A 21,085-nucleotide genomic window follows, 5' to 3' on the forward strand; every position below is an offset into this window, starting at 1 on the left:
ATCACCAAGAAATCATTTTAGGGTGAGACACAAGACCCCAACACATCACCACAGTGAGTCCAAGTGATGAGACAAGACCCCAACACACCACCACAGTGAGTCAAAGTGATGAGACAAGACCCCAACACACCACCACAGTGAGTCAAAGTGATGAGACAAGACCCCAACACACCACCACAGTGAGTCAAAGTGATAAGACACAAGACCCCAACACACCACCACAGTGAGTCCAAGTGATGAGACAAGACCCCAACACATCACCACAGTGGGTGAAAAGACCCCAACACACCACCACAGTGAGTCAAAGTGATGAGACAAGACCCCAACACATCACCACAGTGGGTCAAAGTGATGAGACAAGACCCCAACACAGTGAGTCAAAAGACCCCAACACACCACCACAGTGAGTCAAAGTGATGAGAGGGTTCCCATTCCATGGGTCAGATGTGTCAGGCTACTGTAGGTTTACTGCTTCCCATCTAACTGCCCCATCACCTAAAAAATCTATTTCTTAATTGATCCCATTCACTGAATCTCAGGATGCTCTTATGCTATTCCTATATAACCTAGTAGTACAGCTCAGTTTTTCACAACCACTGAAGACAAGGTCCTCTAATAGGGCAATGAAGCTGAATTTCAGCATTTCTGAAAACCCAACCTGGCAAAATAACTAGTATGTTTAGCCTCTCAATTTACTAAATGTGTGTCCTGCGCTTAAGAAGAATCCTCGACACTAGGGCTGGGTGATATGAAATGTATATCGCGATAATCCTCTTTAATTTTTCACAATAATCCATTTGCTAATCCATCGATAATCCATTTGCTGTTCATCGCATTGAACTGCATGATAATGTAAAGTATGATATCAAACCAAAAATATGATCCCAATATGATACAATAAACGATAATATTGAATTATCGGCCAAAACCTACTTGACACTCAGTATGCTATTGCTATATCCTGGAACAGTTCAGAGAATAGCTGATGAAGAGTTATAACACTACATTTCTGCATTTTATTTCCACCTCTGAATAATATATTTTTTTACTTTACTGAATTTCAATTAAGTTATTAACTCATTGACCGCCGGGGATTAGTCGGGCCCCGTTCTAGCACGGCTACGCTTTAAAAGATAGGAGTGCGTCACCTTGTTTGTAGAGCTGCCTATAACTATATTCTATATTATAGCTATGGATACAATACATACAATTTTACATCCACCGTGTTATACCGCGGTGAATATAAGTAGCGTTATAGCGTGGTCTGGGGTAATTCCCGAAAGGCTGAGTAATAGGCTTATACGTCAATTCTACTATAAACGTTGCCGTTTCTTGCCTGTACACGCTATTATTCCCAAATCAAAATCATAGGTATTATGTTTCATCATGAATGCATGAAAGGGGGGGGGGGGTAGTTTTTTGATGCTTTGATCGTCACCAACGGCATACGTTGTGGAGTAACGTTATTACGTTAATGTTGCGATCGGGGTGAAGACATGGTTGGATCAAGGCAGGATTGATATCATATAGCCCTTACCTTCACTAGGATGTACCCCAAAAAGAATATTCCAATTATCTGATTGCGAGTCCCAGTATTGGTGTCAATCGTGTCGCCAACATAATCCACCACACATCATGCATCGGGAGCATTTGACGCTTCTCAATCCGATCGTTATAACCGCTCCATTCGCCCGACAAAGAAAAGTGAGCCCGGTGACATTTGACCGTTGTACAGGCCAAGATACAAGGTTGAAAAAAGTGCTCAATACCGCCGTCTAACTGGATGCGGCCGGTATTGCACATTGGCGATCTCAGACTCATTCCCTATGGTAACACCGAGGTCCCCGGATGAATAATGAATAAAAATATCGGGGGGAAAAAGAAAAACGATCAAATAACGTATATATAAGTGGTTGGCGTTCAAAGGATGGCGCCCAATAACGTATATAAACGTTGTTGGCGGGGAATGAGTTAATGACGAGGCAATAGATGAAGGTTGTCTGGAAGGGGTCAACAAAGCCAGCATGATTCTTTAAAGGAACACAGAAATATTATGGTAGACAGTAAGCATATTTCCCATAATGTTGGTGTGTTCCTTTAACAAAATCCAACTAGATTGGAGTAGAGAAATATGTATATGTATGTGTGTGTGTGTATGCATCCCATACAGTAAGAGAGCTCTTGTGGTTTATCCACATTTTATAGAAGTACAAGATCAGATGTAGAAAATGACGAGGGAGAGAGCAAGAGAGATAGAGGGAGAGGGAGAGGGAGAGGGAGAGGGAGAGAGAGAAATGATGTGTGTACCACTAGAGTCTGGCATGATCCTCAGGTCTCCCTCCTTGTAGTCGTCCAGCAGCTGGTACATGTAGAGGACAGGATCCTTCTCATAGGTGATGAAGAACCAGGTGGCCATGACCGGGGCGCTGGCCAGCACCATGCCCCTCCACTCATCCTTCGACCCGTCGTCCATCTCAAACATGTGCTCCACGGCTTTACCGATCATCGTGTCGGCCAGGTTTGCGTCGGTGGGGCGAGAGTTAGCTGTGGAAATTAGGGATGCTCGATATTGGCTTTTTTACCGATACCGATATACCGATATTGTCCAACTCTTAATTTCCGATACCGATATCAACCGATATCAACTGATACCGATATATGCAGGGTTTCCCCCACCAAAAAACGGAATAATTTCAGGTAATTACGGTAACATTACATATATCTTGTCATGGAATTAACACAACATTATGCATACTTTTGACAATAAATAAAATCAGAAATTGTTCTTACTTGCTTGCCTGGGTAAATAAAGGTGAAATAAATGTAAAAATAAATATATATATATATATATATATATATATATATATATATATATTTATTTTTTAATTATTATTTTTAAACAGATACCGATAATTTCCGATATCACATTTTAATGCCAATATCGGTAGGCCGATAATATCGGACATCCCTAGTGGAAATCAATCCCCCCCAAAAATGTAACATTTAAATAAACCACAAAACTACAAAACTAAATAAAAATAAACAAAATAGACCACAAAACAACAAAATTATTATAATATCATTATTATATTATACTATATAGTCTTTATGCAGCTCCAGGCTGTAGACACATCCCTTACCCAGTCTGTCGGGCAGGAGCTCCAGTCCCTGAACCCTCTGGTCTTTATGCAGCTCCAGGCCGTAGACACAGTCGACACCATCGTACTTGATGAGGTAGAGAGAAGGGTTCACTGGAACCTGACGGGACAACAGGATGAAAACAGACAAGAGAGAGAGAGAGATAGATAATAGTACATTGAACATTAACTAGAGATGACTTAAATGCAGACTCTGTGTTTATCATTGTATTATCATTTTGAATTTCATATAGTAATATTAATATATTAATTTAATATAGTTAAATTATTACACCCGTGCATGTGAAGCACTGACAAGGGGGTATTGCAATCACTCCTGTCCATGTACGTGTGTGTGTGTGTCTGTCGCTCTGTCCTCCTAGAGTTCTGATCCCATTTGGATGAAACTTCCCACATTAGGTGCAGCACACATACTTTTAACAGCAGGCGAATGACCCAAATTCCTGATTTTTTTTTTTTTTTTTTTTTAAATCGGTCAATGGCAAGTATTTTATTTGAATTAATTTACACCATTGTCCATTGAAATCAATACTGAGGGTAGACGTAAAACCGTTTGAATGCACAAGGGTGACACTACACAAAGCCCCACCTAGCAAACCTCATTGTAGTTGATATGCATATTTACATCAATATTGTGCAGTCAAAACAATCAAGCATATTATTATAAGTTGATACATCCAGTGGTGTATGCACAAAATCCTTTTATTTATTTTTTGCAAATCTCCAAGTTACAAAAGATTGTGTAAGCTAAGCAGTGTTGTGTTTATAGGTGAAGCATTTAGAATGTTTGCTATTTGGCCAAACGGGACGGCTGGTCTGGGCAGAAGGCACATTCTCGCTGCACTGTTCTACACGGGGGAGGAATCAAATCTAAGCTTAGGATCTCCCTGCTGAATCAAATATACACACAGCCCACATAACCTGTCGTGGACATAACATAAGTATTTGCTATATTACATACACATACACCCCGCACAGCCATACTGAACTCTCCACACACAAGTACACATGAGCACACACATACACACACACACACAACACACATGCTGCATTCGCTCACACACAAACGGTCACTTTAAACTAAATGGAAAGGACACTAAAACGAGGAAAATAAAGGCCACTTTTAACCCTTTCAGCCAGAGCTCCCTGGGTCTCATTGGCACATCTGCCTACGTTGGAATTGCAATGACGATCGAATCTCGCCAGGTGGCAGTATCGCCTACCGTTTGAACTGGGGATATCACTTGTCTTCCAGTACTGACTTTCCTCCGGCTGTTTCCGCCTAGGAGTGGATCACAACATAGCAATCGGTGGAAGATTTGGTGCCTTAGAGCTATTATTTCCCGTATGGTAGCCATGCCCAATATACACAAGTAATTGTGATCGCCATGGGATCGACTGGGATCTATTCATTTTAGAGTACTTTCTGACTGAGGTAAGGTCTATTTTAGGTAACCTGCTGGGATTTTTTTTACGTAAAACATGCTTCTGTACCGATCACAGTGTCGTATTTTACCGGACGTAAAACATGCTTTTTGTAACAATTGCAGTTTCTAGTTAAAACACCCCCCCACCCTTGATGATTTTGTGAAGAAACATATGTATATGGTATATACCTTTGATTTGGAAGTATTTGGGGTTTCAGGCGATCAACCAAAACGATTTGGGCATATTGCATATAACACGTCATATCTCGCGATCTATGAAAAAAGACTGGATTATTTTGGAAAGGGGCGATGTTTAGCGTGTAATAGCGCACAAACTACAGTATGTAGAAATGAACTGGTTTGTCAGTGATGGACTATGAACAATGCCTGTCAAATGACCCATACTATTGTCTCCATAGCTATAATACAGAACACACGATGGGTCCGCAAAACATCGCTAAAATAGTCAATAACGCTGGCGCCATTGAGTAAAGATGGGAAAAGAGCGTGACGCTCAATGAGTTGAGGAAAGAACTGATGTGGTTCTTGTATAGTATAGTTTAGAAAAAGCAAGTATAGCATAAGGATATAGAGTAAAAACTGTATATTGTATAGTAGTGTACACATAGGACCCAGTGCCTTAATCCGTAGATAACATTGTATTGCACTATCTCAGGACTTTAGCATGTCTATTTTAGCATGCCAATTTTATGTCTATTTTATTATCTGTTTATTATGTCTATTTTATTATTTAGTATTATTGCACAATCAAAGCGGGCATGGCCACCCGCATTTCACTGTATGCCCTGGTATGTATGTGACAAATAAACCTCTTGAATCTTGATCTTTATTATTATTATCACTATCTATTTCATTATTGTTTAATGTAAAAGGAAACGTGTTAGTGTTATTATCATAGATAAGAGAGTATAGTACAAGTCCCCTAGGGTTTCTTGGAAAATATTATGTTTATCATTTGTACAGCTTACTTACTTATTAGTGTGTACAGTGTACTAGGCCGCATGTTCATAGCTCTGTTAAATACATATTCTTTGTACAGCCTTGACTAATAATAATAATAATAATAATAATAATAGATCAAATTTATATAGCGCCTTTCATAATATATTTTAACTAGTGTACAGCTATTCAGGCAATAGGGCAAACATTCTAACACAGTGTTCTTTAAACAACAACCCAAGGCCCAGGACAGCTTGACTTAGATATGACATATTCCCGGAAAACCATTTTGGCCTTGTCTCCAGTCTTGTGTGAGACACGACAAAACCCCTAAACACATCTTTGTTTGAATTTTTTCATCTTTGTTTTCATTCGTCATTCCCAGCTGGTGTATGTTAATTGTAAGTCTGACCAGAGCTCTTTCTCACTTTCTGGTCAGACGCTCGTGTTACACTTGTCTCCGATTGTAAACTGAGGATGCTTTCTGTGGCCACAGAAAATAAACTACTATCTGAATTTCTACAGTTCACAGTATTGGCGCCTTTCAAATATTCCACAACACTACCTGCATAATTCTTTGACCAGATTTTCTATCAATTGTTGTTTTTAGTTTTGTGCATATAAGAGGTGGAGAAAAAAAAGGAGTATCCAACCACATACTTGTGCCGATTTAAAAAAGGAGAACACCCCTCAATTTAAAAAAGAAAAAACATGTTATTTCCGTGGCTAAGACAGTTCAATCAATATGTGTGAACACAAGCTACCCTCCCCCAAGTCCAGACACCAGAGAAGTAAGAACCAAACTTGTGACGTCATCAGGTATAAAGTCTGGAGCTGCTCCATTGACAATGAATGGGAGGCTGATTTTGTGGACCTATGAACTGAGGACTTTCCATGGGTGCTCCGTGTCTCTCAGTGTATAAAATCGTTCCCAATTCATCGTCTATGGAGTAGCTTCAGACTTTATACCGGATGATATGCTCAATATGGATGCTCAATGACTCTATGCAACACTAACCCATCCATCTACATTCATTGCATTTAGCATTTTTGTACCTCATTGTCTGCATTTTACTTAATTGTACTTTCGGTTGTACTTTAGTTTGCATATTTGTATAGTGTTGGGACTTTATTCTTCTTTTTACTTTTTTTTTAACAGTATGAAGCACATTCTCAGGGGCTCCTACAGAACCAAGCATTTCACTGTAATGTACCTTATACAAACTAAGGCTGTCAATCGATTAAAATATTTAATCTGATTAAATCGCATGATTATCCAGTTAACTCGCGATTAATCACAAATTAATCGCATATTTTTCATCTGTTCTAAATCTACCTTAAACGGATATTTTACAAGTTTTAATACTCTTATCAACATGAGTCAACAAATGCCTTCTTTATGCAGCCATTTAACACAAAAGGATGACCCTCATGCATTGCAAATTTGCATAAAAAATAATAATTTAAAACAAGTGTGCATGAAATAATAGGGGAAAGAAAACATTAGGAACTTGTTACATTCACCCACACAAGGGCTGAGGACTCCCCCCCCCTCTCTCTCTCACTCTCCCAGCTCTCTTTCTCTCTTGCCCCTTCCTCATCTCTCACCCCCCTCTCTCTCTCTCACACACACACACTTTGAGTCAGAAACAAACATAGTATCAATAATACACCTGTGAAGTCTGAAAAAAAAAGTTTTAAATTATAATATATATTTAATACAAATTTTACATTTTACACAATTGTCAAACGTTAATCATGCGTTAAAAACATAGTGGCATTAAAATAATTGTTGCGTTAACTTTGACAGCCTTAATATAAACTAAACTTAAAACTTGATATCACAAGTTTGAGTTTTAGCGCTCTAGTTTTTGGATTTGGAAGATATTTTCACTAATATCTTTAGATGAATAACATGTATGAATTCTGAAATTGGGTGTAGTTCCCCTTTAAGAGACCACCATTGAGTGAGCACAGCTGTCAAACAGCAGTTCCAAAAGTTGAAGGACATGCAGGGAGAAGAGCAGAGGTAAATTCTAGAGCGGCATCTTTCTCCATTCATGGCAGGAATGAAAAAGCCTAGTAACAAATGTTCATAGTAGGTGTACATAGCCGACGTTACCCAGATGTAGCATCTCTCTGAGTGCCCTTCTCGTTTTTGTGTGAAAACACCTTTCAACTACACACATTCCATAAAGTGTTCAGCACAAATGAAGACCGAAGATTAAATTAAGATTATCCATTCCAGGGCTTGACATTAACTTCCTTCGTACAAGTGGCTCAGATATTTTACTTGTCCGAAAACTAAACGTACTTGTCCGAAATGTACTTGTGAAAATAAATAATAAATAAAACCGACAAGAGATTTGGACAATTATTATAATTTAAACACAGTGTGTGTGTGTGTGTGTGTGTGTATTTGTGTGTGTGTGTGTGGTATATACTGTATGATCAGTCCTCCAGCTCATGTTCACTCCCCATCAGCACCAGCTCATCTTCCTCATCTCCCTCTCTAAATCTAAATGTTAGATCAACAGGTAACAACAAAACAATAACAATATTGAAACACCTTTCTTATATTATTGTCAGAGTAATACTGTGTGTGTGTGTGTGTGTGTGTGTGTGTGTGTGTGTGTGTGTGTGTGTGTGTGTGTGTGTGTGAGTGAGTGAGTGAGTGAGTGAGTGAGTGAGTGAGTGAGTGAGTGAGTGAGTGAGTGAGTGAGTGAGTGAGTGAGTGAGTGAGTGAGTGAGTGAGTGAGTGAGTGAGTGAGTGAGTGAGTGAGTGAGTGAGTGAGTGAGTGAGTGAGTGAGTGAGTGAGTGAGTGAGTGAGTGAGTGAGTGAGTGAGTGAGTGAGTGAGTGAGTGAGTGAGTGAGTGAGAGAATCAAATCTCAGTCTCAGTTGCCTCAGTCTTTGTTTCTGTAGAGAAAGAGAAAACAAATTGATTTAGTCAAAAGGCTCCCAGGTGGAAAGATTTCACAATCATTATGATATAAAAATATATATATTGTTAATGATGTCTTGTAGATTATTATGGATATTTGCAACTCTTATTATTTTAAGGACTGATGAGATAGTTTAGGAAGTAATAAAACATGTAGTGAAAAGTACAGAAATCCAAACTGAACATTTTCGGTGGCAGCATAGTCATATTACAACAGACACTGATGTATTGGGTTTGAGTTTGAGCCTCTTGGATTCCGTAGTTGAGTGATGTCAAACTAGGAAGTCAAGACACACAGTTGTAAGCTGGAGTCCGATGCATTAAGCGACATGTAAACGAACAGCCAATAAATGTGAAGTTAACTTTGAACCTCGGTTGTCAAGCCTCGTCAATATAACAGATACACCTAGCTAACATGGGGCGGGCTGCTTTGAGCGAACGATACGTAAACTCACAATCAAATCAACTGCTCAACTGTTACATGCAGCTATTACTGCTGTGTAAAGTTTTTTCACACACAGGGCTAATGTTAGCTAGCAAGCAGCCCGCTATCAAGCTAGAACGCTAACTAGCAGCTGACTACTGTATACAGTTCCAATAGACTAACATTACACCTCTGTGATTTAAATGTGTCCTTACCTTACCTAGGGTTGGATGCAGTTCCCTGTTGGTCAGTCTGTGTCTGTTCTCCATTTTCTTCTGCTGTGTTTAACGTTATCCTCTTCAAATAGTGCAGCATGTTTGCGAGTGCTCCCTTGACTGGGAGGATGGCCAGTACCACTTTTATTAAACATTCTGATATTTTCGCGGGTCTCGTGCCACTGTCAACTAAGGCGAGCACTCAGAAGACGTGCACCGTTTGTCCGGGACAAGTAATATTGACGTACAGAGATTGAGAGTTTCCAGTGTGACACTGTGAGACAGGCACTTTCTTATATTTAAATATTCTTTTAAATCCTCCTTTTCTCCGCCCGATTTTTCTTTGTATTGATCTTTTTCCCCCTCCTTTTTCCTCCGATTTTCTCCCATCCCAATGTTAGTCGTTATGCCAATTCCCAATCCCCTTCCTGGTCGCTGCGCACTTACCCCCCACAGTCGGTCTGGGAGAGTGGAGGCTATCACATGCTTCCTCCGACACACGTCTAGCCAATCAACCGCTTCTTTTCACCTGGCAGCGCGGACTCTCACTGAGAGGGTGTAATGTGTGGAAGGATCACACTACCGCCCTTAGATCCTATCCGCGCTGAGCAGGCGCCCCGACCGAACTGTAGGAGTCGCTGTTTACAACGACCCGGACCCACCCCGCCAGCTTTCCCACCCTCTAATACAGCCAATTGTATTAGTGTGAACGGCCAGCCAAGCTGGTGACAACGGCGGAGCTGTGAGCTGGATTCGAACAGGCGAATCCAGCGTCTCCGGTGTTGGTAACGAACGCAATCTCCGCTACGCCACCTGACCGCCTCTCCGCCTGATTTTCTATGCTTTTCTCCCCATCCCAATTTAGTCGTTATGCCAATTCCCCCCCTCCCCTACCTGGTTGTTGTGCGCATGTTCCCCCTACTGGTCGGTACAAGGGAACCCTGAAGTCTAACACATGCTTCCTCCGACACATGTGGAGACAGCCAGTGGCTCTCTTTTTCACCTGGCAGCGAGGACTCTCATTGGTGAAGTGTAACGCGTGGGAGGTCATGCTGCCTTCACCACTTCCTGCCTTTCGCTGAGCAGGCGCCTAGACCTGACCTGTAGGCGTCGCTGTCCACAACGCCAGATTCCCACCCACGACTTCCCTTCCGCTAACTCAGCCAAACGAGTTAGTATGACGATCGGCCCAAGCCACAGGCAATGCTGACTCCGGGAGTCGAGACCGCAGCCTCTTGCATTGGTGACGAGCGCAATCTCCGTTACGCCACCCGACCGCCACAAGACAGGCACTTTCTGATCAGATGGAATAACGTTATTATTCGTTTGGGGAATATATATATATTTTTACTTACAAGTAAAAAGCTGTATTACTTACGGACAAGTTAAAGCTGTATTATGCTTGTCCGACATTTTTTTTTTTACTTGTCAGGGACAATCGGACAAGCCTTAATGTCAAGCCCTGCATTCCTATTGTTGTTCTAAAACCTACACCAGCTGAAGACTTAATGTAACCTTTGGGGGGAAAGGTCACGGTTTCCTTTGCTCTCGCAATGTTTACATCCCATCCGCATGGTTTCCCTTTTGGTTTGGTGAAGTTGTAACGAATGACCTCGAACCCCTTTGATTGACGGGGAGATCGTAATAAAACAATTAATTTTAGTCACAAGGGCATACAGTATGCTCACTCTTTTTATAGCCCCGCCAGCGAGAGCTAGCGAGGGGCTCTAGGAACGACAACGTCCGACACCATGTGGTCGCCTGCAGGAGGCTAAAGTCTCCTGTTAGGGGGCAATTTTCAGATTAACGATTAATCCTGTTAATCGTACAAATTTAGATTCAGGAGTCTAGTAGAGGACTCGACTTCCTCAGGCTAGGAGAAGAATCAAGAACCACCCCCCCACCCCCCATTCTGTGAGCTTGCCTTTTAAGCTTTCTTGGAAAAGGGGGTGGGGGAGGGATGGACAGGTGAGGGGAGAGAAAGGAGATAATACAGGAGGGGGAGGGACAGAGGGAACTTCCACAATACCTTACCTTTATTTTTTATAGAAAGTGTCGTTATATTATATATATGTAATAGACAATGGCTTTGTTTTAGCACTGTGTTCTTGTCTCTCCACCAGACATTCTGTCCTCCCTTCTGTCCGTCTTATCTATCCCATCAACCCACTGAAAAGGTACCTGGTCAAGCACGGCGCCTTTCCAGACAGCATGGCTGCTGCCTTCCTTCCATATATGTTGGATGCGACAGCCTACAATGTTTCGTCTGGACTGGGCCAGGGCCTTGGTGGTAGGACCCATACTGCTCTTGTGTTTCCTAATATCAGAGATTAAAAGATAAATGGATTACAAACTAGTGTGTTTACCCATCTCCCTAGTCTAGACGGTCTGTCCGGTCCCGACTTTCACACCCATGGTACAGGCCCCCATGCTATTACAGCCTCCCCAAAAAACAAACAAATGGGGGTGGGAATCTTTGGGAATCTCTCAATTTGATTTAGATTCTTGGGGGGGGGGTGCCACGATTCCGATTTGAAATCGGTTCTCAATTCACTGCGATTATCTAGAGAAGTCGATTACATTCTAGATTGCTTTTAACCTTTGTGTTACAAAGCTTGTACAGTATTATTGTTTGGATGTTTCTGCTTGGCTAATCTTGGCAATCAGTAGGATTTTGTGAACTTGTATTCTAAGTAAAAGCCCCGGTCCTCAATTTCCATACTTGATTCATGTTGGATCTAGGCTTGCAGCGGTAGTCTGTGATACCGGTGTTACTCTGTGTTCAGGCATCCACAAGTACATTACTTGGCCACCGCCCCCACCGGTGTATGCTTTTTAAATAAATAAAACCCATTTAGTTTATTCAGTGGCCACATTCAAATAAAAACCATGTAAAATACTAAACGTGTTATCGAGCGTGTAAGTCGGACAACATTATAAACTGAACGTGTCTGCGTGGACAGCAGCTATTTTTAGGTTTCACTTTCACTTAAGAGTAGTTTTAACTTCATGTGAAGGAGAGAAAGAAGGCTCTAGAGATGTTTGCGCAATATGTGATCAATACGCTACATTGATCCATCCGTCAATGAACAGATAGAAAAGTAATTTAGTTTTAAATTAGAACCGTCAACAATGTCTGTCCAACAAATGGATACTAATCATTGAAAATGGATTAAAAACAGACGTAGACGGACAGACACTGCAGAGCAATGTAGCCGCATAACATTAAAGATCAAAGTAAGTGCTCTACAGATATTGAGCGTCATTTTGTAAAATGTCTGGTGTCACCGGTCATGGGAAATTCCACATCACCGCGACAGCCATAGTTGGAGCACGGCCCAGCCTCGTGACGCTGTAGTGGCCGGAGCCGTGTTCCAACGTGAATCAAGTATGGAAATACTTTTAATGACTGTAGATTTTTAACCCGACTTCTATCATTCTGTTGTGAGGAGGACATGTGATAATCGGCACAAAAAACGTAACCAAAAAGCTCGGCTCCCTGATAAACTCTTCTGGATGACGTCAAGTGCTGATATTAGGGATGTTCACAAATAAATCAACAAAATCAATAACCATTTGTTGTGTATCATATCGATCAAGCTGGACGAATTAAACGATTTGTCACTATTGTATTTTAGATTAAAGATCCAGTACAATGATGTTTTTATTCAGTCATTAATTGCTTATTGTGGAAGATTAATGTCAAGTATCATTCTTTTCAGTGTTTTAGGTCACCCTCTCTGGGCACAGCCAACTCTCAGTAGGCTGAGGGGGAGTGTTCGAGCCAATCAGCAATACCAACTGAGTCACGTGACTAAGTTGCCCTCTACCTGCACGAGCTGCTGCGCCAAAAAAATTCAACGGGGCTCCATGGAGAAACCATGACACTCCGCTGACTAATAAATGTTTTTTCAAAACGGCTGGATGTCATTTAGCCAAATCAGCATGGCTGTGAGTCTTTCACCTTTTACATATCTAGCTTTAGCATGGATTGATTATTTAGATCGCTAGCATGTTCCTTTTGGCCCCTTGATGCGTGCGCACACCGAGTCTGACGTATACAGCGAACAGGTCTATAGCCCCGGTTATTTTCTTTTCTTCTGCTTATGGCAGAAATGAAGGTTTTCTTTCCTTCACCAGTACTTTTGTCCTTGATTACTGCATGTGGGGTTAATGGGAAAATTGCATTTGAATGAATGAATGAATGAATGAAAACTTTATTTAACAGATTGCAGAATGGGTACAATACAGTACGGCTCAATACATACAATTGTTAAGGGGATGCAGACCAGAGAAAGACTTTCGTCTTGTTTACATCAGGGTCCCCCATTTTCAATTCAGTGACATTTATGACATACACAACATACATGACATCGTGACATTTATGGCATAGGGACATACATGACAAACAGGTATATAGTACCGTCCGTTACATTTGTGACATATACCTACGATATTCAAATATACAGTAGTTACCCATAGATCCTAACAGAGATTATATACATATGATGGGGAGGAGACTGTCTATTTGGGGGGGGGGGGTTTGGACCTTCACGGTGGCCAGTTTCAAATTGCAGCCTCCCGTAGGTGCTCTTTAAGAGCGGTTTTGAATGTGGGTAGGGATTCACATCTTTTTACGGCTGTGGGTAGGGCGTTCCACATTGGCATAATTGCGAAATGTGTTTAGTCCCTTGTTTGTGCCGAATCTCATTTGTGGAACTCCCTCTGGTGTTGTGGGCGTGGTATTTGGGAAGTATTTCGATATGTACATGGGTACCTGTGTGGTTTCACCAAAAGATGTTATGTTTAGTTAATGTTCCAATTTCTAAAAGACGAATTGCTAACCCTAAGATAATTTTGGCTAGTGAGTTTTATTTTTTCTAACCTGCCACTTAACATTCAAAATCCCCTGCCTTATCAAAGAGAGAAATGTATATTAGAAGGCTTTGTTCACGGGTCCACAGCTGTATGAACCACAGATGAAGCTACAGTAGGAGCAATCTATTAATAGTCCATTCATCTTCCTATTGCTACAGCAAAAAAAGACTGAAGACTCCAGAAGCTGCCAGCAAATGTGTCACCTGTGAGTCTATAGAAGCTATACTGTGGGCATAGCTTACACTCAGCTAGATGTGACTGATGAGCCAATCAGAGCAGCTAGATGCGACTGATGAGCCAATCAGAGCAGCTAGATGCGACTGATGAGCCAATCAGAGCAGCTAGATGCGACTGATGAGCCGATTGGAGCAGCTAGCATCTGAAATGGCTTGATTTTCATCACATCAAAGAGCTTTAGTCCTCATTTTTACAACAGTTCTAATATTTTGGATAATTTTATGTAAAAATGTATGTGAAAAAATTAAGCAATATTGAAAAACACAATTTTCATTGTACTGAATCTTTATTCTTCTACTTGAATTGTCATTGCAGCAGATCCAGCTGAATTTTGGGGGGAGTCGGGGGACATATCGATTCCTTAATACAAAATAGAAGACTGGAACGAAAAGATACAGTACAACTGGGGGGGTTCAGCTTCTGGAAACGTAGCGCCAGCAATATGGTCAGTGTGACAGTGACATGCTTTATGTTTAATAAGGCCCTGAGCTAGTGGTGACGTAGTAGGCTAAAGCCTCTAGTAGCCTTACGTTTAAAAACACTCACAACTTTTGACAAGAACAATCCAAAAGGCGACAGAAGAGAAAAGTTATGACTTACTTGTGGGGGTTCTTTTTCTTCATCATGTTTGCAGAAACACCTGCGTGTCCTGAGAACAGAGGGTTGAAAGACCACACAAGTTGAGACTCACTCAGGTATGATTCACCATTCCTGAGGTATTGGCATAGCTACTGTTAATAGCTTGGCTGCTTGGCTGCCCCCCCCCCCCCCCCCCCCCCCTCCTCGAAGGACTTGCACAACTCCCGCGAGCAAAAAACATTACCAAGGACAGCTCACACCCTGGCTTCCACCTGTTCGACCTGTTGCCATCGGGCAGGCGTTACAGGTGCATCAGAGCCAGAACAGACAGGCTCAGAGACAGTTTCTTCCCCAGAGCCATCACCACCCTGAACACTAATATGTAAGGAATAATGTATAGCTACAAGGTCATTGTCGCAAAATAATTGACCGACACGGAGTTCGGGAACACCAAGGCGCAGCCGAGGTGTTATAAACGCAGTGAAGGTTCAGTTCAGTTCAGTTCAGTTCAGTTCAGAGTTTTTATTTGCCACATGGAATAATACAATCATAGTTTCTTCATTAAAAAAATCATAAATAGCCATTCCATGGACAAAAGGAGCAGGAAGAAGAATAAATCTTATAATTACCTGCCCCTTATTCCTAAACTAACATGTATTTTCTTAATGGTCGGCGTATAACCTTATTTACACAAATAATCATTTATACCATTATAAAAGAAACACAATCCACAGTTAAACAAGAAAAATTTAAATAATAATAATAATAATAAAGAATAAAGAATAAAAGAAAGAGAAGAGAAAAAAAAAGATCTCACTATTCAGATCACATTTTGATTTTCATACTGACTAAATGTTTTTTTTTTATACATTTTTTTGAATTGATAAACACTGTTACATCCCTTAAGCTCGCTATGGAGAGAATTCCATAACTTTACACCAATAACTGAAGGACACATCTGTTTAAGTGTGGTACGTGCAAACTGATGTTTAAAATTGTATTTTCTCCTACTAAACTCACTTTCTAAATGAAAAAGATTTTGTAGGTCAAGGTCAATTATTTTGCGACAATGACCGAGTATAGCTATACATTATCCCGCTTATTACATGGCTAACTTACTAACAATATACCTAATTCATTTTACACCATCGACAAGACGAGATCAAATGCAGACGCAGTTGTTCTGTGGCTCCTCTGTCATCGCCGGCAGCCGGCAGGTGTGTGGTCTGATTGCACTGATGAGTGCAGCTGTGCATATGCTGAGCAGCTTTCGTGACTGCGATAAAAATGCTTGATTGTGATTGGTCAATAGCGCTCTGTTACCCGTATCAGCGGTCATTATTGCGCGTTGCCCATGACAGTGGTCAGATATCGAGAAATAACTGACCGCTGTCAGGGGCAACCGAGCACTATTGACCAATCACAATCAAGCATTTTGGCAAATGTTAAAACGCCATGTAATAAACACCAATAACTCACCCCTTCCCCCTCCTCCCACACTGTGCAACATCCTAGCCCTCAAGTGCAATATCCACAGTGCAATACCCACCCACTAACATCTGACACTGTGATTGTTATTTTGTATATTGTTATTTTGTATTGTACAGTATTGTAACATTGTTTTATTGTATAGTATTTTATGTTTCTCTTTTATTACTTTTTTTATATTTTATATTTGCTTCCACTACTGCACCAGACAGGGCACAGGCACACCATGCACAAGCCTTAAAGGAAAACTCCAACATTTTGGGAAATTTGCTTATTTGCCATCTACCCTGGAGACAAGAAGATACATACTTTTTTTTCTTCTCTGTGCATGCAGTAGGAGTAGGAAGACATGCACCATTAGCCTAGCTTAGCGTCAGTCACTGGAAGTAGGTTCCTCCATTAGCCTAGTTCCCAACGTCTTCCTACTCCTACTGCATGCACAGAGAAGAAAAAGGTATGCATCTTCTTGTCTAACTCCAGGGTAGATGGCAAATAAGCTAATTTCCCAAATCTCGTTGTATGCAAATATAATGACAATAAAGTACAATATAATCTAATCTAATAGAATGCAACTAGAGCCCGAACGATACTGGATTCATTTAAACCGATATTTGGGAGATAGTGTGAACCTCCACGCGAGTTACGCTCTCCAGGTGTAAGTCCTTGCTTGTTAGGTGATAAGAAGCAGCTGGCGACTCCACGTGTATCAGATTGTGTCTACAGATCTACTGTACAAACCGTTAAGGGTGACAAGAGAGCTCGTAAATGTGCAAGTCATCTACTGTATGATTCTACTGCACTGTAAAGAAATATAAAATACTGTACTGAATAAAATGTAGCTGATGTTTGCGATAATGTCTTTCTGCCCCACAATGCGTATCGTCATATTTTTTCTTGCATTGCAGTATATTGAATTTCAATGTACTGGTCCATCCCTAGGATGTATTATTGTGTCTTTGTTGCAGTGTTCTGACCTGCGTCAGCTCCGTCTCGGTGTCCCGCCGTGCTCTTCATTCATCAGAAGGTTCTGACCTGCGTCAGCTCCGTGTCCCGGCGTGCTGTTCATTCATCAGGAGGCGGGGAGGCACTGGCAGCCAGACTCAGACTGCCTGACCAAGGCAAGCCAATCAAAACCACCACGCCAGTCCTGAAGGACGGAGACGGAGACAGACAGAGGGAATAATTTACATGAACCCTTTCACTACCACACACTACCAAAGGGTTAACCCTTTACACTGTGACAATACAGAAGGTTAACCCTTTCACTGCCACACGGCAAAGGGTTAACCCTTTCACAACCACACTACAGAATGTTAACCCTTTCCCTACCACACTACCAAAGGGTTAACCCTTTACACTGCGACAATACAGAAGGTTAACCCTTTCACTACCACACTACATACTGTTAACCCTTTCCCTACCACACACTACCAAAGGGTTAACCCTTTTCACTGCGACAATACAGAAGGTTAACCCTTTCACTACCACACTACAGACGGTTAACAGTCTGTAGTGTGGTAGTGAAAGGGTTAACCTTCTGTAGTGGGGTAGTGAAAGGGGTAGTGAAAGGGTTAACCTTCTGTAGTGGGGTAGTGAAAGGGTTAAAAACGAACAGATCAGTCCAGCAGCTAGGTTGCCTGGCTGCTACAGAGACAATACCACACCCATATACCAGGACTGACAGAACAAAGGTATTCACCTTTTGAACTCTTATGTAATTACCGTCGTATGGCCTGGCTTTCATTTGCTCACATCTCTACAGCACAGTTTTTAAATCAGAGGAGAGAGTTTAAGGCGTGTGCTGCTGGTATCATGCCGTCCTAGCAGGCAAATATGAATAATAAGAGTCATGATGACATCCTCGCTTTTCATCAAGTCAGGTCCACTTTATTCATACAGTGTTTTAAACAAAAAAAAACAAGTTTAATACAAAGTTTGTTTTACAAAAAATAGACGGAAGAATATAAAAACAAATGCACAAGATAGGTAATGCATTAGAGTCTGCACACACACTAGATAATAATTCCCATGAACAATTATTGGCATATAATTATCTTGTGTTTTATCTTGCGTTTTCCCGTCCAGCACACAACATGTATGGTTTTGGCTGTGATGTGACTGCTTTTTTCTGTCCCACTGAATTTCTTACCTTAAAAAAAACATTAAAATTCATAAAAAGATTACATGTATCTCTAATACCTTCCCCATATACAGACCCACTCTAACTCCTCCAAACATTCGAGTTATTGGTAATTTTTCTGCTATCTGAAGTGTCAAATGTCCATGTGGGGCGACCGTCCAGCATTGACTTCTATTTGGACAACCGGATTAAAATCACTTTAAATCTATTTAAATATTTCCCTTGCCCTATTTGGCATAATTTCAAACATGTTTTGCATTCATTGACAAAATTATGAAGCATTTGCACATATACTTCCATCATAATATACAAACGAATGTTGTCCGCATATGTTAATTTTATGAAATATCATCTGGGGCGACCATCAAGAAAACACAATTGTGGGACTTTTATTTTGAAACCACCTCAAGGACAGGATGTTGCATCAGCCAGTCACATGTGAGGGAAACAACTAGCAGGTTAGTAAGTCTCTTTCATATTGGCAAATAAATCTCTTTTTTAACTGCTGTAATGTAATTGCCACTTTTGGATGTCTTGTGGGACGACCGCCCCAAAACTGTGAATAATACGTTTTATCTGAAAATCTATATTTTGATGATGAATTTGATAGTGACATGTGGTAAGAGCTAGCTAGTTTGGTTTCTGTAGCTAATGGTTAGCCTGTAATATTTGACTGACCTTAAAAACATCATCTGGGCGACCGAGTATCATGTGGGGCGACCACTGCTGAGTGTTTTAGATAATAATAATAATAATAGATTGGATTTGTAATGATAGATATATGTCCTGTATTTGTAGTTTCTGTATATTTATATTTTATTCATGTTTTATATACATAAAGTTCTTTGTTTTAGCATAACTCTTTGTATACTTTAACATATATTTTTCAACATTTCTGTCATTTTTCATTCCTATTTAGGAATTAACGTTTCTTTTTGAGTATTGTACCATCTTATGAGAACATTTTTAAAACGGTATAGCATGACATTCCATTTAGGTAATTGTACATGTATTAGTCATGTTTAACTAGTTTAACCTATTTTCTAGATGGCACAAACAAGCAAACAGACACTCACTACAGACAGCGGGTCAATGTAGACTATCTTGCCAGGAAAAGAGAGAGGTAAAAAAAAACTATAGGTAACATGCAGTATATCTTTCTCTGGTGTATTTCAAACTGTCATGTTAGTAGGATTAGGAATGACCTTTTCTGTAATATCTTGAACTTAAGTTTGTATGTAATTTAGCCCACCAGAATTAGTATCACATTATATACTATTGTTTCAGCGAGAAGAAAACAACAGGGCAAGATTCCATGTGAAGTCAGATGAGCTATCGGAGAGGGAGAAGGCTGCATCCAGAGGTTACAGGGAGAAGGAAAAAGATGGAAAAGGCGATGCTGGACCTGACACCACCATCCATGGAGAACACTCCACCAGTTCTGGCTGGTGTAGAAGTAGAGAAGAGCAGCAGGGCAAGCTGTGGTGGATCCCCTACCTCTAAATGAGGATTTGAATCACTAACATTTACTTTGATTCTACAGTAGGTTTAACATCCCTTGAAACCATACAGTAGGTTATATATCCAGCTCATGATCAACAGTGACATATTTCAACAATAAATGTTCAGTGGATTGCACTGTGCAACATCTCCATTATAATCTGATCAAAGTTTGTTTCGTGTTTGATATATCTTTGGGGAATGTTGACTGTAGGAGCCAAAGCTATATTGTATTGTATGAATGTTTATATGTTTATTTTTATAACCTTACATTGAAACGGCATTAGGAATATTGATTGGATTTAGATAAAGTCATTGAACCGGCTTATTTGTCATAATAGAACATTCTAGAACATTTGTGATGTCACAGTATGATGTCATGACCAAACGTTCTAGAACATTTGTGATGTCACAGTATGTCATGATCGAACGTTCTGGAACATTTGTGATGTCACAGTATGATGTCATGACCGAACGTTCTAGAACATTTCTGATGTCACAGTATGATGTCATGATCGAACGTTCTGGAACATTCATGATGTCACCGTATGATGTCATAACCGAACGTTAATAATTTAACTAAATGTAAAAAATATCAGTGTTTTGTTTTTTGGTGTGCTTCTTATTCTAGGTGTTCAGGTTGCCTGATTTGTTAAAACATGCACATGTACCTCAATTTGAAATGCCTGCAGTTTACCATGAGATAATATAAAAGGAACTAGGGATTGCACCAATCCGATACTCAGTCTCGGTATTGGTCCGATACTGGCCAAATTCACAGGATTGGATATCGGCCGATCCGATACAGGCCGTAAAGCATGCCATCACGTGAACAGTAGTAGCGTGACAACGTTAGCATTAGCTAAACGTAAGTCAACTTGTTAGCAGCGTGCCGCGATCATGTCAGCTGTGTGGAGTTATTTTAAGCTCAAAGAAGAAAAAGGCAAAACAGCCTGTGGTGTTATGCTAATGTGTGTGCATTAATACAACACAGAGTACAGGCCACCGTACTGGGGTCACAGACAGGTACGCAGGGCAGAGTAGACTAAGAGCGGATAATAACGGACCTGTATGGTGGAGCTAACAGAATGAAGACACGCACAAACAAATACAAAGGGTATACTTGTGGAATAACA

The 21,085-nt window shown here is 40.7% G+C and overlaps 1 protein-coding gene across 2 annotated transcripts in view; it reads right to left on the minus strand.

The window, feature by feature from the left end:
- The window catches only part of LOC311237419 (spindlin-1-like), a 57,776-nt gene that overhangs the window by 10,922 nt on the left and 25,769 nt on the right, over nt 1–21,085 (minus strand). The window contains exons 3-7 of one of the 2 annotated variants that reach the window (XM_084325288.1): nt 17,342–17,456; nt 14,843–14,891; nt 11,309–11,444; nt 3,141–3,258; nt 2,308–2,544 (exon numbers count right to left, since the gene is read on the minus strand). In XM_084325288.1, coding sequence (XP_084181414.1) covers nt 2,308–2,544; nt 3,141–3,258; nt 11,309–11,444; nt 14,843–14,891; nt 17,342–17,375 — 574 coding nt within the window. In that variant the 5' untranslated portion in view covers nt 17,376–17,456. Of the gene's footprint in view, nt 1–2,307; nt 2,545–3,140; nt 3,259–11,308; nt 11,445–14,842; nt 14,892–17,283; nt 17,457–21,085 lie in introns of both variants that reach the window. The other variant, XM_084325287.1, reaches the window with a different exon arrangement.

This window comes from Notolepis coatsorum, assembly GCF_963971535.1.
Source record: "Notolepis coatsorum genome assembly, chromosome: 11".
NCBI classification, from domain to species: Eukaryota; Metazoa; Chordata; class Actinopteri; order Aulopiformes; family Paralepididae; genus Notolepis; species Notolepis coatsorum.